General features: G+C 46.0%; 1 protein-coding gene across 1 annotated transcript; it reads left to right on the top strand.

Annotated features, from left to right (window-relative positions):
* Positions 1 to 5,530: 5,530 nt before the first annotated feature.
* Positions 5,531 to 14,691, top strand: TMEM41A (transmembrane protein 41A). The gene is made up of 5 exons (XM_004675059.2): positions 5,531 to 5,724; positions 7,625 to 7,778; positions 10,609 to 10,770; positions 11,102 to 11,240; positions 12,886 to 14,691. The coding sequence occupies exons 1-5, from the start codon at positions 5,606 to 5,608 to the stop codon at positions 13,104 to 13,106; spliced, it is 795 nt and encodes a 264-aa protein (XP_004675116.1). The 5' UTR covers positions 5,531 to 5,605; the 3' UTR covers positions 13,107 to 14,691.
* The last annotated feature ends 85 nt before the right edge of the window (positions 14,692 to 14,776 follow it).

Raw genomic sequence — 14,776 nt, 5'->3', positions numbered from 1 at the left:
GTGAGGGCACAGAGCCAAAGAGGCAAGTGTCTCCTCCCCTCCCCCCCCCCATGCCACTGCTGTGGCCACTGCCAGAAAATGCCTGGATTCTTGAGTGTCATGGGCCCAGCAACCTCCTCCTCTTTGAAATAACTGCTCTTCTATTACATAGTTTTGCTCAGGAATTATTAAATGAACACTGTCCACCATCTCCTGAGCCCTAAGAGCTAATTCCCAGTTGTGAGTGAAGACTTCCCTACCCCCAGACATAACTTATTTCCATGGAAGCCCCTCCACTGCCACCCCCCCACCCCCGCCTTAGATTTCTCTCCCTGGCACATTCCTTGTTATAGCTTCCATGATCTCTGCAGGTCTATGGCCCATTTCCCATACTCCCTGGAAAAAGTTTGGCTCTGTATTTCCCTTTCCGTGGCACTTCCCAGGTAGTCCTGACACTATTTTCCGTCCAGCCTGCTCTCCCCAGTCTAGGCAGCTTGGCTCTCCGTCATTTCTCCTTTCTAGCACTGAAGCTAACGTCATCCAGGAACCCTGAGCACCACCGGATGACTTCATGCTAGAGTTCAAAGTCCCCCTTATTTGCTTTTCCACCCACTTTGCCACTGACTTTGTATGGACTTCGGCACCACTTTTTTATTTTAATCACAGCAGCATGCTGTCCACGTATCTGTGAGCATGCTGCTGCTGATGTTTCTTTGCTGCCGTGGCATAGTGCCGAGCACAAAGCAGGTGCTCAATAAATGTCTAATGTGTGAGATGGAGTGGACTCATCTTTAGGGATTTGAGGGAATCATCTCCATTCTGGATTTAGACATCAACACACTGTTATTTCCAAGATTCAGAGCCTCCCACTCTCAGACCTTGGCTCCTTGTTCTCAGTCCTGCAAAACCCTATCTTAGCCAAGGAGACTTTGAATGGCAGCAACAGAAATCCACTCAACCTAACCCAAACTTTATCAGAAAGAGGACTTGCAGAAACCGGAGAATGGGACCATCAGCCAACCTCACGATGGGGGCTGTCTGGAGTCTTCTGCAACAAGAGCTCATGGCCTTTATGACGTGCATCCTCCCATAAGCCTCTCTGACTTAGCCCAGCTCCCTCTGCAGGACAGCTCGGGACCATTGTGGTCCTTGAGACCACTGGACTCTTGGCCACTCATTCACTAGGTGGCCCAATTCTGAGAAGAACCAGCCTTTGGATCCTGCTCTTTGAGGAGGTGGTGTCTATCCTGATGCAATCAGTGAAGATTTACTGGGACTGGGGAGCATGATCATATGACCTTCAGAGCAACTTCTTTCAGTTGCTCCATGAATACTCATATAAGCCTTAGAGGAGATTGAACTATTGACAGCCATGCTGCATGACTGGCTAATTTACTCTCATTGAAACCTCTTGCTTTGTCTTTACTCCCACTACCCTGATTCAACAGTCACTACCTGTGTCCCAATCTAGCAGATGTTCTTAGTGGAGGTTGCAGCTGTCCTTTGTCAGGCTACCTGCATGTGACTGAAAAAGATGGGCCTGGATGGAGGCTGGTGCCGCCTATTGGTTGGAGTTGGCTTTCAGGCGTTGTGATGAGGCCCACACCCAACCATGGGCCTGGGATACAGATAGCATGGAGGTGGGTTGGGAGTGGGGTGTCCAGGTCTTCTTTCCCAAGTAGACAGGTTGAACAGAGGTCACACTACAAACACTAACTAGAACCTAATCAGAATAAGAGAACAGTGCGGGGGTGGGGGGAGTGGGGGGATGGAGCATGGTGGGAAGTGGAACAGAGCTTGGAGTGAACCTGTAGGAAATCAAGTTTACATCTTCCAAAAAAGTCCCAATTTCTTATACGCCCCTGTTGACAGAATCCCACAAACAGTCAGTTCTCCCTGCTGGATTTTCTCATGGACTGTCACTTACACTGGTGTCTTTTCTAATAGTCTTTCTTGGGCCCTCAGAACACTCCTCTCCCCACCCCTACACTGTGTCTCATCCAACACCCTTAAATAAGCCATCCTGTTCTTTTTTACTGTTTCTACTATTTCTTTGACAATTTTCTCACTTCAGTCTTGTCTTGCAAACAGCTAGTGTAGAGATTAAGTTCTAGTGTTTGTATTGTGACCTGTATCACAATTATAACTCTTCCTAAATTTCCATTGCCTGGACTATAAAGTGGAAGAGTCCTAGCTTCACAGAAGTTATGTGGAATACCTACTTTCATGTTTGTAAAATCTTACGAAGTCTAGAGTGTATTAAGTACTCAATGAATATCAGATGCTGTTCCTCTCCCTGACATGGTCTCTAGGAGACTTTCCATTGCCTCCTCATTTCAATTATTTTCCTCTTGATGGCTGACCTCCAAACCTGAATGGTCAGTCTGAGCTTTGGGTTTTACAGTTGCTCAATGGAGAAGTGGTGTGGGACAGAGGAAAGAGCATGAGATCAGGAGAAGCAGATAAGGGCATGAAATCTTTTCAGCTCTCACAGCTGTGGACTTTACAAAGTGGCTTTATCTGAAAATCTGCTCATCCATAAGTGGGAAGTAATATTGCTTTTCAGGAGTAGAATCAATTTCACCACTTCTGTTTCCTTCTAGATGTTCTTCATACTCCATGCTTGTATTTGTCTCCATGCCAAAGGGAGAGTAAAGTCCTTCAGAGTGGAAACCTTGTATACTTGCGAATTAGTATATTTCTTGTCCCAGCATACTCCTGGTACATGCTCTCTCACATTACTTCTCATTAACTTCCTCTCCTGTAATCCTTTGATGTCTCAAAGTCAACATTGACTAATCATTTTTTCACCAGACTGACCCAGTAATTTGACAAACACTGAGTGTCACTTATAAACTAAGCAAAGACTAAGGATTGTGATGAAACATTTGTCTCTTGTTTTTTTGCTATCTACTGGAGAGATGGCTGATATTGGAATACAATATTTATGAAACAAGTTATACAGACATTTTGCAGGGAGGCCCAAGTACAGAGGAGTAAACTTTCTTCTGGAAAAGGCTTCTTAGAGGGATTGAAAATTGTGCTGGGTGTTGATGAAAGATTAGGAATTTTCCAGGCAGTGAAGGTTGTTAAATAGAGGGGAAAGTGTTGTCAGAGGCATAGGCTCATGTTTAGCTGGGATGGAAGATTTGAAGGGAGAAAATGAGAATGAAAGGCTAAGACCATTTTCCTTCATTTTTTAAAATGCAAATTTCAATTATGTACAGAAATAGAGAAATGTTATAAAATTCACCTCTGTATAGCCATCATCCAGCTCCAACATTTTATCAATTTAATGACCGATCTTTTTTTTTTACTTATATCCCTAACCATTAAGCTCCTATTCAATTATTTTGATGACAAATCCCAGACATTGAATCATTTCATTTAGTAGTATTATAGTATTTTGAAAAGATATATTTTCTTTCCTTTTTACAACTCAACATTAGTGAACTCTATCATTGCAACTTGTTTGACTTTTACCCTCACCATATATCAGGATATATAGTGTTGCTACCCTTTCTAAGAGACTATTTAGTGTTTTGTTTGTGAATTCACCTTATTAATCCATGACTGATAGGCATTTAGGTTCTTCCCAATCTCTTTTTTTAATATAATAGTTTATTCTTCCCAATCTATTAATACAAAAACAGTGCAAAAAGAACACCTTTGAACATACATTTTTTAAATAAAGATTTACTCATGTATGCATACATGAACTGGGGTACTGGCCAAAGATGCAGGGGCAGTGAGAAGCTTCCCCAGAGACAGAGTGGGGAGCAGAACAGGCAGGTCAATAACGTACAGTGCTGAGGGGAGCAGCGGGCGGGTCAGGAGAGGTCTGCCCTGCTATGTGGGTCACCTCCGGGGCCAGGGATCGAACTCTCACAGAAGCGGCTGTGGCTTGCATGCAGTGCTGCCTCCTAACCTACTGCACCACCAGGGATTTTTGCCTACCTACGGGTATAACTATAAGCTAAATTCCAGCATATTGAATTCCTAAGACTTTGCATACCTCTGATCCTGACATGTACTCCCTACTTAACCTAAGAGGTTCTTTGAATTACATGGCAAAGACGCTTTCTGTTATCCAGGTTTGTGACCTTTTGAGTCATATCTGTCCCTTCTTCATTGCAGCGGTCATATGTCCTACCAGCTCAACTCCTTTTGTTACAGGACACCCCAATGTGAATTGGGTTGCCTGTCTGTGGGTCTTCACCCGTGCGCTTACGATTCAATCGTATTATGGACACACTCAAAAGGTTAAATAATGGATTTATTTATAAGGAGAAAGGTAAAGGAATAACCCAGGGAAAGAGGGAGAGAAACAGGTTAACTAGGATATCCTACCAGTTCTGCTGACTTGGACTCCACCGGCATGCTGAAAACCGATTGAGCGCCAAAACGATCAGCTGCGAACCACCAGGTCCTCCCCAGAGCCCACAAGTCCGGTTTTATGCCAACCTGGCTGCTCAGCTCCACCCTCAAGTCCCGGCGTGCTTCTCATTGTTACTGATGGGATTTGGAGTTCCAGCATCTAGAGTGGCGGCGGAGTCCATGAAACCTGTACCTGTTACACTTTTAGTCTGCTCATTTTTCTCCATTCTCACTGCTGTAATCCTGACTCAGGCCTTCATCCTTTTTTTCCCCCAAGACAGGTGGAATGCTAAACAGGTGTTTTAATCATCCACCCTCTAGAACCAATGCTTAAAATAGGAGTTAAATAATTTCTTGACATCTCTGTTGGTGTCTCACCATGTATAATATTAAGAAAAAGAAGTTCAGCTTCTTAGCTTGCATACATTCCAGTTTGTCCCCAACTTCTCATTCATATCTCATATACTTTAGGCTTCACTGAAACTGGACTGTCAGATCTTACTTTCTCCCCAAATCTCTACCTCCTTCCTCTGTTGGAGATATCCTGCTCATCCTCTAAGATTTACTACAACTCTATCCTCCATGACTTCATACACTGTAAGGGCCACTCACTTTGGATCTAGGGTGACTTGAATTTTAATCTTGGCTCTCTTTTTGGGGGGAGGGGGAAAGGGGTATCAATTAGTCTGAGATTTAGATTTTTTTCATCGGCTAAATAAAGACAAAAATGCCAACCAGCGGGATTGTTGTGAAGAGTAGGCATAATGGACATCCAGTAAGCATTCCATAAAAGATAATTCTGATTATGTCCGAGGTCACTACCCCTATTCTATACCTGCTGCATTTGTTTTGTGTTATAGCTGGCGGTGGACAAAACTTTCTTGACCACTAGACTGCAAGCTCACTGTAGGCAGAGCTCAGGATTCCTCCCTGCTTCTCCCAGCGTCTGACAGAGACCAAACAAATGCTGGATGAGGAGAAAAAGATAACACACACAGGGTCAGTCTGTGGAAGGTAGGATTCCCCTGGCGTTTCTGCCTAAGGCACCACAGTGGCAGTCCGGGCCAGGGGCGGGGCCTGGATGTGGGGGCGGGGCTTGAATATGGGCCTAAATAGGAGGCGGGCTCTGAGGCAGGCCCCGCCCCTGTCCGTCAGCTAACGCGCTCCCCTGGCGTAGACCGCGCAGTGTGGTTCCTCGTGTGGACTCCCGCCTCTTCCGCGGCCCGGCGGGCCCGGGTGCCGCGCCGACATGCGCCCCCTGCTCGGTCTCCTCTTGATCTTCGCTGGCTGCACCTTCGCCCTGTACTTGCTGTCCACCCAGCTGCCCCGCGGGCCGACACTGGTTTCCGATGGAAAGACTGGAGACAGGTGTTTGGCGGGCAACGGGATTCAGGTCCAGGGACGGGGTCTGAGAATCTGAGATTCGAGTCAGGGATCGGAGGCGTCAGGGGTCGGGATTTGGGGCTCAGTTCTAGGACTGGAGACCGGGGCACGGTACTCGGGCGGCGTCTGCAGTAGGCTGGGTGACTGGGAGCCGGGACGCGGCCCTAACTTGGACTGCGTGGCGTGTGCTGTCGGGGTGCGCGGCTTTGACGAGGGAAACGGCGTCTTAGCCCAGCCGAGTCTTCTCGTCACACCCACGACCCCCCGTTTGCTGCGGTCGTCGCGACTCTGCAGGCGCTCGGGCTCCCAGCCAGCCCACTTCAGTCCAGTCTGCCCCTGGGACTTTAAAGCATGCGGTCTCCAGGAGATGTATTGCTCTGACTTTAAATTACTCACGGGTCATAACTGGGTCCATCTTCTTGGCCGGTTTTTCCTCTCCTGACCCACGGAGTCAGAACGCTTCCCGCCGGTCCCTACCGGACTGGTTTCTTGTTAGTGCTGCATACTGTGTGTAAAGTTCACGGGACGTGTGCCTGGCACAGTATTGTATTGTCAAGGATGTTACTGGTGTTTAAATATCAGGACAACTCTTTTTAGTTATTTATATGATGCTCTTTTGCTCTGAGAAGGCTCTGCTGTTGGTGCCAGGCGTGATAAAAGAAACATTCTTATGAGAATTTGGAGGGCTTGTTCAAAATTGATCTTTGATGGGTTCTGTTCAGGTGGCAGAAGCAAGGCAGCCTTTACTCCGCAACCCTTGTACGGGATTCAGAGTACACTAAAAGCCAGTTTATGAGCTGAATGAAAAAGCAGGCCCCATTGAAAAGGGTGGTTTCAAGGCTGATATATTATCAGGCAGGTTATATTTATGGTATGGGGCAGATAAACTTTCGCTGAGAGTCTTTAATTGGCTGGTTACTGGTACATAAACAGCCGTTTAGCCTGCTAGGTCAGGAGCAATGTGATGTTTTAATTGTCCTTGACCTAAAGCTTGTGGTAGGAGTGGTTTTTGAATAGAAGGCAACCTGGGAATTAATACATTTGCTCTTAAGAATAGATCATAAAAGCTCAACGACAAAAGGGAACTTAGTGATTATAAGCACCAACCCCTCATTTGTAAAACGAGACTAGCACAGGACCATACAGTGGGTTGTAGGGGAGTTAAGATGTTAACCAACCCAGTTGCTTGCTTCCAAACCACGGCCCTTCTGTCTGCCTCTACAGTGCTATTTCAGGTCACCTGTATCCCACGCTCTCATTATGTGTGTTTCTAGCAGTCTAGATGAGGGGAAATATTTATTTATTTTTAAAGATTTATTTATTTATGTATATAGAACTGGGGTACAGGCCAGAGGTACAGGGGGTGAGAGGATTCACCAGAGACAGAGTGGAGAACAGAACAGACAGATTGATTGAAATACACTGCTGAGGGAAGCAGAGGCAGATCAGGAGAGGTCTGCTGTGCCATGTGGGTCACCCCTTAGTGGGGGGATCGAACTTGTGCTGCAGTGGCTGTGATAGCTTCATAGTGCTGTGCTTTAACCTGTTGCACCACCAGGGAGGGCCCCCCTTTTTAAATATAGTTAACTTTACTTTCTTGTATTGTTGTTCATTTTTGTCCAATATTTGACTTTTACCCTCAGGTGTAGATCACGTATTTCTCCCACCACCTTAGTGCTCATGAGCCATCTCCACCATCCCTTGTTCTCTTTTCCCCGCGTTTTGAACACTCTACTTTCCTCTCCCCTGCTGTATAGCTCAGATCTATGTTTGGCTTGCAAGTTTTGTTTGGTGTAAACGTACTTTGAAAATAAGACACAAATGATTTTCTTAAGTGCTTGGCTAATCTGGACTCATGTTTCCGTCTGTTTTTCCAAATCCCCAGGTCCCTGTGGTTCCCCTCAGATCTTGCTGAGCTTCGGGAGCTTTCTGAGGTCCTGCGAGAATATCGGAAGGAGCACCAGGGCTACGTGTTCCTGCTCTTCTGCAGTGCCTACCTCTACAAACAGGGCTTTGCCATCCCAGGCTCCAGCTTCCTGGTCAGTGTCCTACCCTTCTTGTTTGCCAGGAACTCACCTTCTGTTTTCGAGGGGAGTCTTGGCAGCAAATCATATGTCCTTGAGCATAGACTATACCGACTACCATTGATAACTTCCTGTGTCAGGTACTGACCTATTTGCTTTCTCTGCAAACTCTTACTTAGTTTTCTCAAAAGGCCATAGTGGGCATTATTAGCTCCATTTTACATAAGGAAACAAATGGTTAGAAGTAACAATCTGAGGTGACAGGTGAGGAGAGGGCAGGACTCGGCTTTCAATCCATCTCTTTCCTTGCTTTGCCTTTTAGGCATGTTGCTGCTTTGTTTCTAAGGCGCTGATAGTTAAGGAAATCTGTGCTTGAGACAAACACACAGGCATGCACTCTCTGTACTGTGTTATCTCCTGTAATATTATGCATTTTAGCAATTTTTTAAAAAAAGATTTATTTATTTATGCATACAGAACTGGGGTATAGACCAGAGGTGCAGGGGTGGTGAGAGGATTTACCAGAGACAGAGTGGAGAGCAGAACAGGCAGACTGATGAGCACTGCTGAAGGGAGCAGGAAAGGTCTGGAGCGGGCGGGGCAGGAGAGGTCTGCTTTGCCATGTGGTCACTTCCGGGCAGGGATGGAACTCATGCTGAAGTGGCTTTAGCTTCTTAGTGCTGCACTTTAACCCACTGCGCCACCAGGGAGGGCCCCGTTTTAGCAATTTAAAAAAAAGATTTATTTATTTATGTATGCAGGAGCTGGGGTATAGGCTGGATATAAGGGGGTTGGGGTGAGAGGATTCACCAGAGACAGTGGAGAGCAGACCAGGCTTATTGACTGAAATATGTGGCTGAAGGGAGCAGTAGAAGAGACAGGAGAGGGCTGCTGCACCATGTGGGTCAGCTCCCTGCCAGGGGATCTTAAGTCCTACGCAGGCTAGCTTCATGGTGCTGAGACTTAACCCTTGCACCACCAGGGAGGCCCATTTTAGCACTATTTTTGATAACTTTTTAAAACCTGTTTTCTCTGCTTGTCTGTGAATTCCTTGAGAGCAGGGCCTATTCCTTATTCTCAGCCTTTGTATTCCTTTGCGTGGCACTTAGAAGTGCCTTCTAAGTGTTTAATGAATAAATGTAAATTGTCTGTGCTGACATTAGGCCGTAGAGGATTGAGATATCTCCCTGGTGTAGCAATGACAAGTCCAGATTTTCCTACTTTTAGGAACTGTAGTGTTTGACCTGGGCTTGTGCTCAGATTTTTGGATGCTGCTCCATAGTTAGGATCTCAGGTTTTACAGAGAACCTGTATGATCCTCCCAGCAGCATTTTAAGCTGATTCAAATAATTGTATACATATGTTGGGGTTTGGAGTGGGTTTGAATCACAGCTGTGTGACTGTGGACTAGCCATTGACCTTCTCCAGTGCTGTTTCCTTATCTATAAATCCGGGACACTCCTACCCAGCCTCCTAGGATTGTTTTGTGGGAGAATGAAATGAAGCAGTGGGCGTAGAATGACCAGCCTGGTGATGGTCCTTGGCACACAGTAGCCCTCAGCGCTTCTCAGAGGGTTGAGTGACTAAGCAGGACACCCTGCCCTCTTTGGCCTCCTGGCCCAGCATCTTTTCTCTCCATGCCAGGCTCTGGCTGGAGCCAATTAAGCAGTTGGAAACTGGAAGAAAAGCAGACGTGTCCATGTCAAGAGAGATGGGGAGATGCTGGAGACGGGGGTGGAATACACTGAGCTGTCTCCCCAGTTGAGCTGATCCTTAAGCTGCTATCTGGGGGTGATTTTGGGGTGTCTAGTGATCTTGGGTTCAGTACTTAATCTCTCACTAGCAGAAGACAATAGGGGCAGTATAAGGTGCAGCAGCAGTGAGGATTAAGCAGTAGAGTCATGCACTTGCAGGAGCAGGTGCTCCTCTGGCCCTGCTGACTCTCCTCCCAGATCCCCTTTTACTTCCTGACTTGGATTCCAAGTTTGGCAGGATGATGTCTCCTACTGAACTGCATTTAGCAAAGCAAAGAGTGTTTCACCTTCCCAGTTTTGTTCATTGAAGCCTTTTTTTTTTTTAAAGATTTATTTATTTTTATGCAGACAGAACTGGGGTACAGGCCAGAGGTGGGGGGGGCGGGCATGAGAGGACTCACCAGAGAGAGAGGGGAACAGAACAGGCAGATGGACAAAGTACATTGCTGAGGGGAGCAGCAGGCAAGTCAGAGGTCTGCCACACCATGTGGGTCACCTCCCTGGCTGGGGATCGAACTCGTGCTGCAGTGGCTGTGATAGCCTCAGAGGGCTGTCTTTTAATTGGTTACGCCACCAGGGAGGGCCCATATTGAAGCCTTTTTGGAGTGTCAATGAGAACTCTTGTCAACATAGAACCCCCAGTGTTAGCACCCCAATACAAAGCAAAGAAACAAGACATTTACATAGCTTATATGGCCTTAGCATGGAAAATTCACAAATTGTGTGCATTTAAAAGAGTGAAAATAGCTTGCAAGTTGCCTTTCGGCTTGTTAGAGCACCAGGGCTTGCAGGACTTGCCACGACCCCAACCCACGAGGAAGGCAGGGTGCTGTAAGCGTGTATTTTCACATCTCACCCTCTCCTGTCTGTGAGGTTTTAGTCCTCATCTCTGTTTTAGAGGTGAAGAGACTGAGGCCAGGGCTCAGTTCTCAGCTGTCCCATTACTTTTCATTCACCTCTTTGAAATGAGAGTTGGGTTTAGGCCAGGAAAATCACTGACGGAGGCAGGTACATAGGACTTCTGGGCTCCAGGACAAGGTGACTGGTAGTTGTGAAATGTCCCAGTAGCTGAGGGTTTGCTTTCTGTGCAGAATGTCTTAGCTGGCGCTTTGTTTGGGCCGTGGCTGGGCCTTCTGCTGTGCTGCGTGTTGACCTCCGTGGGTGCCACGTGCTGCTACCTGCTCTCCAGCATTTTTGGCAAACAGCTGGTGGTCTTCTACTTTCCTGACAAAGTGACCCTGCTGCAGAAGAAGGTAAGGAGGCCCAGCTGAGCGCTGGGCCCCGGGAGTGGCCTTGAGGGAGCTGAAGGGTAGCGGCCCCCTCGTGCTCACTGGCCTGCTTTGGGAGGCCTCAGGGCTTTTGATATCTTTAAAGACACAGACCTGGGATCAAATCCTAGCTCCATCATTACCACCTCTGTGACTTTGGGGAAATCTCTGATTTCTCTAAGCTTCAGGCAATTCTGTTTTAAAAGTGGGGAAAGCAGTTTCTATCCCAGAGGGTTGTTGGAGGATCCTGGAAATGGAATGCATAAAGTTTTGTTTTTCAATTGCTTCTTAACAGCCTTGTCTTCTCTGGCTGTAGGTGGAGGAGAACAGGAACAGCTTGTTTTTTTTCCTACTCTTCTTGAGACTTTTCCCCATGACACCAAACTGGTTCTTGAACCTCTCAGCCCCGATTCTAAACATCCCTCTGATGCAGTTCTTCTTCTCTGTTCTTATCGGTAAGATGCTGGTGGGATATGCTGGAGTGTTCAGAGGTGTCATGTGGGGGTCTGCCCTGGGTTACAGCCAGCTACATGGGCATGTGCCCACCTCGGAGAGCCCAGTGTCCTGAAGGACCTCTTTAAGCTCTGTGACCGAACGTAATTCTCCCTGATTTCAGACCTGCTCAGGCTTGAACATGAAAACCCATAAAACTGCTTGTGGAGAAAAATAAGGAATATTTGCTCTATAACTGTATATAGTATCACTGTGCACTCGGCACTGGGATTGGAAGAGTCATTTATAGAGCACTTGCCTTGGCCCAGTTAAGGCCTCAGTGAAAGCCGGGAGAAAAGCAGGGCTGGATGGGCAGCGGAAAGCAGCACAGCAAAGGACTTTACAAATGGCTTTGGCATCTATTTTGATAAGATCTGCCTTGGGCGGAGCTGGTGTCACTGCGTTGCTTTTCAACAATTGTATGACCTTCAGCTACTGATACCCTCAGTGGGCCTGTTGGCCAGATGCGGGCTGGGTGGTCTGTGTTTTCTCAAAGTATGGGCCTTGGATCACCTTTATCAGCATGGTAAAGTGCTAACATCGTATAAAATCAAAGGCAAGTATTTTCTCGGTGCTGGAAGTAATCCATGTTCTCTGCGGAGGGATTGGCTCTTTTCAGCCTTCTTTAGGGCATGGAGGGAAAGATGCTCAGGGCTTCTAGGTCAAACATAACAAATCTGTGGCTGCGCAGCTTCTATAAATAGGGAATTCTTGAGAGAAATTGAGATCTGAGATTGAAGCAAAATCTACCACAGCTAATTTTGGTCCTGTTGGCTTCCAGACAAGGAGCCTCAGAACCTCAGTTAGCAGCTTGCAGTTACTAGGTGGTGCGAGGTGTCCCTACTGATCAGGTGTATGACCTTGAGTGTGATCTTGAAGCATTTGTACTATAGGAGAGGATTGGATTATCAGGCCCCAAACCAATCAATATCTTTTGAGTAAAGGTGGGAAAAGGCTTTTCAAAGGCAGGTTTCCAGGCTCTGCTGGAACAGGGCAACCAGACTCTCTGGGGTTGAGCTGAGGATGGCTTGAGGAGCTTCACCAGTTAGGGGACTGGATATAACCAGCCATGCAGACTTTGGGGTTAGTAGATTTGACCTCTTAGAGACCATACAAAATATGAAAAGCAGCACTTCTATGGTGTGAAAAGTAGTTTCTTCTAAGAAACTCATTTGTTGTCATTCTCATACTACAAATTTCACAGTGCTGATGCTGCTCTGTGCTTGGGATTGGGCACGAGAACCAAACTTGGGCCCTTCCGCTGGCAAATGAGTGAATCCTATCTATTTTTTGTACTAATAGTCGTCCCTGATGTATTTTATTCTTTACTCATTTGATTTTTCCTATTTATTTTTTTTGTCAATTGAAGTATATATATATATTTGTAAACTATCTTAAGTCCTTTTATCGCACAACGCAGATGTATATGGGAAGTTGAAAGGAGGGGAAAGAATGGAAAAGAAGGGAAAGGTAATATGTTTAGGGATCGGCAGCTGGATGAGGAAGGCTGGATGTCTCTGTTGTGAATCCCTGGTGACATTTCTGAGATGTTATTGTTCTTTTTTTTTTTGTCCTCCAGTAACAACTCTTTCCCTTTTCCTCTTCCAGGTTTGATCCCATATAATTTCATCTGTGTGCAGACAGGCTCCATCCTCTCAACTCTGACCTCTCTGGATGCGCTTTTCTCCTGGGAAACAATCTTTAAGCTGCTGGCCATTGCCCTGATGGCCTTAGTTCCTGGAACCCTCATAAAAAAGTTTAGCCAGAAAGACCTGCATTTAAACGAAACAAGTACCACAAATCATCTAAATGGTAGAAAGGACACGTGATGTGAATTTTTTGGTTGCTGTGTCTCTGCATTCTTGTTGCTTTTTGTATAGTGGGTGTGGTCCTGAAAGCCCCTCATTTGTCTTTTAATTACCCCTAGCAGGTGATTTGGGTACTGTTTATTGTATACACTATTTTGTCACAAAGGACAACCTGTGCTCTAGATGGTAAACTATAGCAGGTTCTGACACTGGCAGTGAGTTAGCAGGCTACTTTACAAAATGGATGGCCTCCTAGAGAATCCTGGTTATAGTTTATTGAATGACAAGAAACTCAGGATAGCTGACTCTTTTCATCTTTTGCCAAACATGGTGGGCGGTGCCTGGGGAAAGGAGACTGATGACCTTGTCCCGAGTGCCTCTTTCGCAGAGTGATAGGCTGTTGTGACAAGTGTGCTATTAAGTCCCTAGTGGATGTGATAGTATACGTGGCACGCGAGCCCACATCACTGACATTGTTCTCTGTCTCTTGAGTCTCTTGAAAAGTATTTCTCCTGTACTTCTTTTGCTGATAACCTACCTCTTCCATAAACCAAGGGAAACAAGCTGACACGCTGATAGAACTTCATATTCAGTTCAAATGCACTATGATTTTTGTGATGCACTTTGTGTTCAAAGATACTAATGTTAGCATATCTGTCTCCTGACTGTTAAGCTGACTGCAAACAGACTATTAAATATGAGTGGAGCAAATGGTATGTTCTGGGGACATTTCTACCCTCATGCATAGGGCAGGGCCCTGACTCACTTGAACCAAAGGACCATCAGTACATTTTCTAATCCGACCTTTCTCTGTGGGAACCTTTTCTCCATCTCCCCGCTGGGAAAGTAGATTCACTACTCTCAGTACCAGTAAATGTACCCTCTGAACACTTTTCATTTTGGCATTTGTTGAGAATAACTGAGCAATAATTCTATTTATCTTTTAGTTCAAAGAGGAAAACTTGTTTGGGATCACTTTATGATGCTGTATTTTAATTATCTGTGTCTTATTATTTCCTGCAGTGGCAATATTAAATGGGTACAGATCTGGGTAGTGTTTTTGAGGACAGAAGGATCTTGGCTCCTACACTGACCAGGCTTGAGATCCTGTACTCTGCAGCATCTGCAGCAGGAACTCATCATTTCTTGCCAGTGCTGTAGCCCTGGGGCATCACTTTATGGGTTTTTTTATTTGAGTTGGCCAAAGAGCTTGCCAAGACTTTAATCCGCATGACCTGTTCTAGAAATTCTTGGGAATGCTTGTGTTCACTAGGAAGAATGAATTCTCAAGCAGGGGAATGATCCAGGAAACACAAGAATTTCATTTGTAAAGATGTGTTGCTTTAAGAGAAGCTTGACTACATAAGTTGCGGGGAGGGGAGGAAGAGGGAAGCCAATTGGGCTTTGCCACCCCTGCCTCTTTGGGTCCTGGATCAGGGGGAGGGAGGGGAAAGGAGGAGCTTCCCACACTTGCAAATGTGTGCCCTATGTTATCAGGAGGAAGCTTAGGTTTGTCTCACTCTTCCCCCATGATTTTGTAACTATGTGCCTTATCAGTTGTGAGTTTACAGGCAAAGCAGTTTCCCAAATAAATGGATATAAATGTTCTTTGTGGTACTTAACATTTGTGCGTCTTTTCAATGGGAGTTGGGATCAACTGAGAATCAGACAATCTAAAATAGTATTTTAGC

The sequence above is a fragment of the Condylura cristata genome, unplaced genomic scaffold (genome assembly GCF_000260355.1).
Source record: "Condylura cristata isolate star-nosed mole 26May11 unplaced genomic scaffold, ConCri1.0 scaffold00003, whole genome shotgun sequence".
Classification (NCBI taxonomy): Eukaryota; Metazoa; Chordata; class Mammalia; order Eulipotyphla; family Talpidae; genus Condylura; species Condylura cristata.
This window is presented reverse-complemented; position numbering and strand designations above follow the sequence as displayed.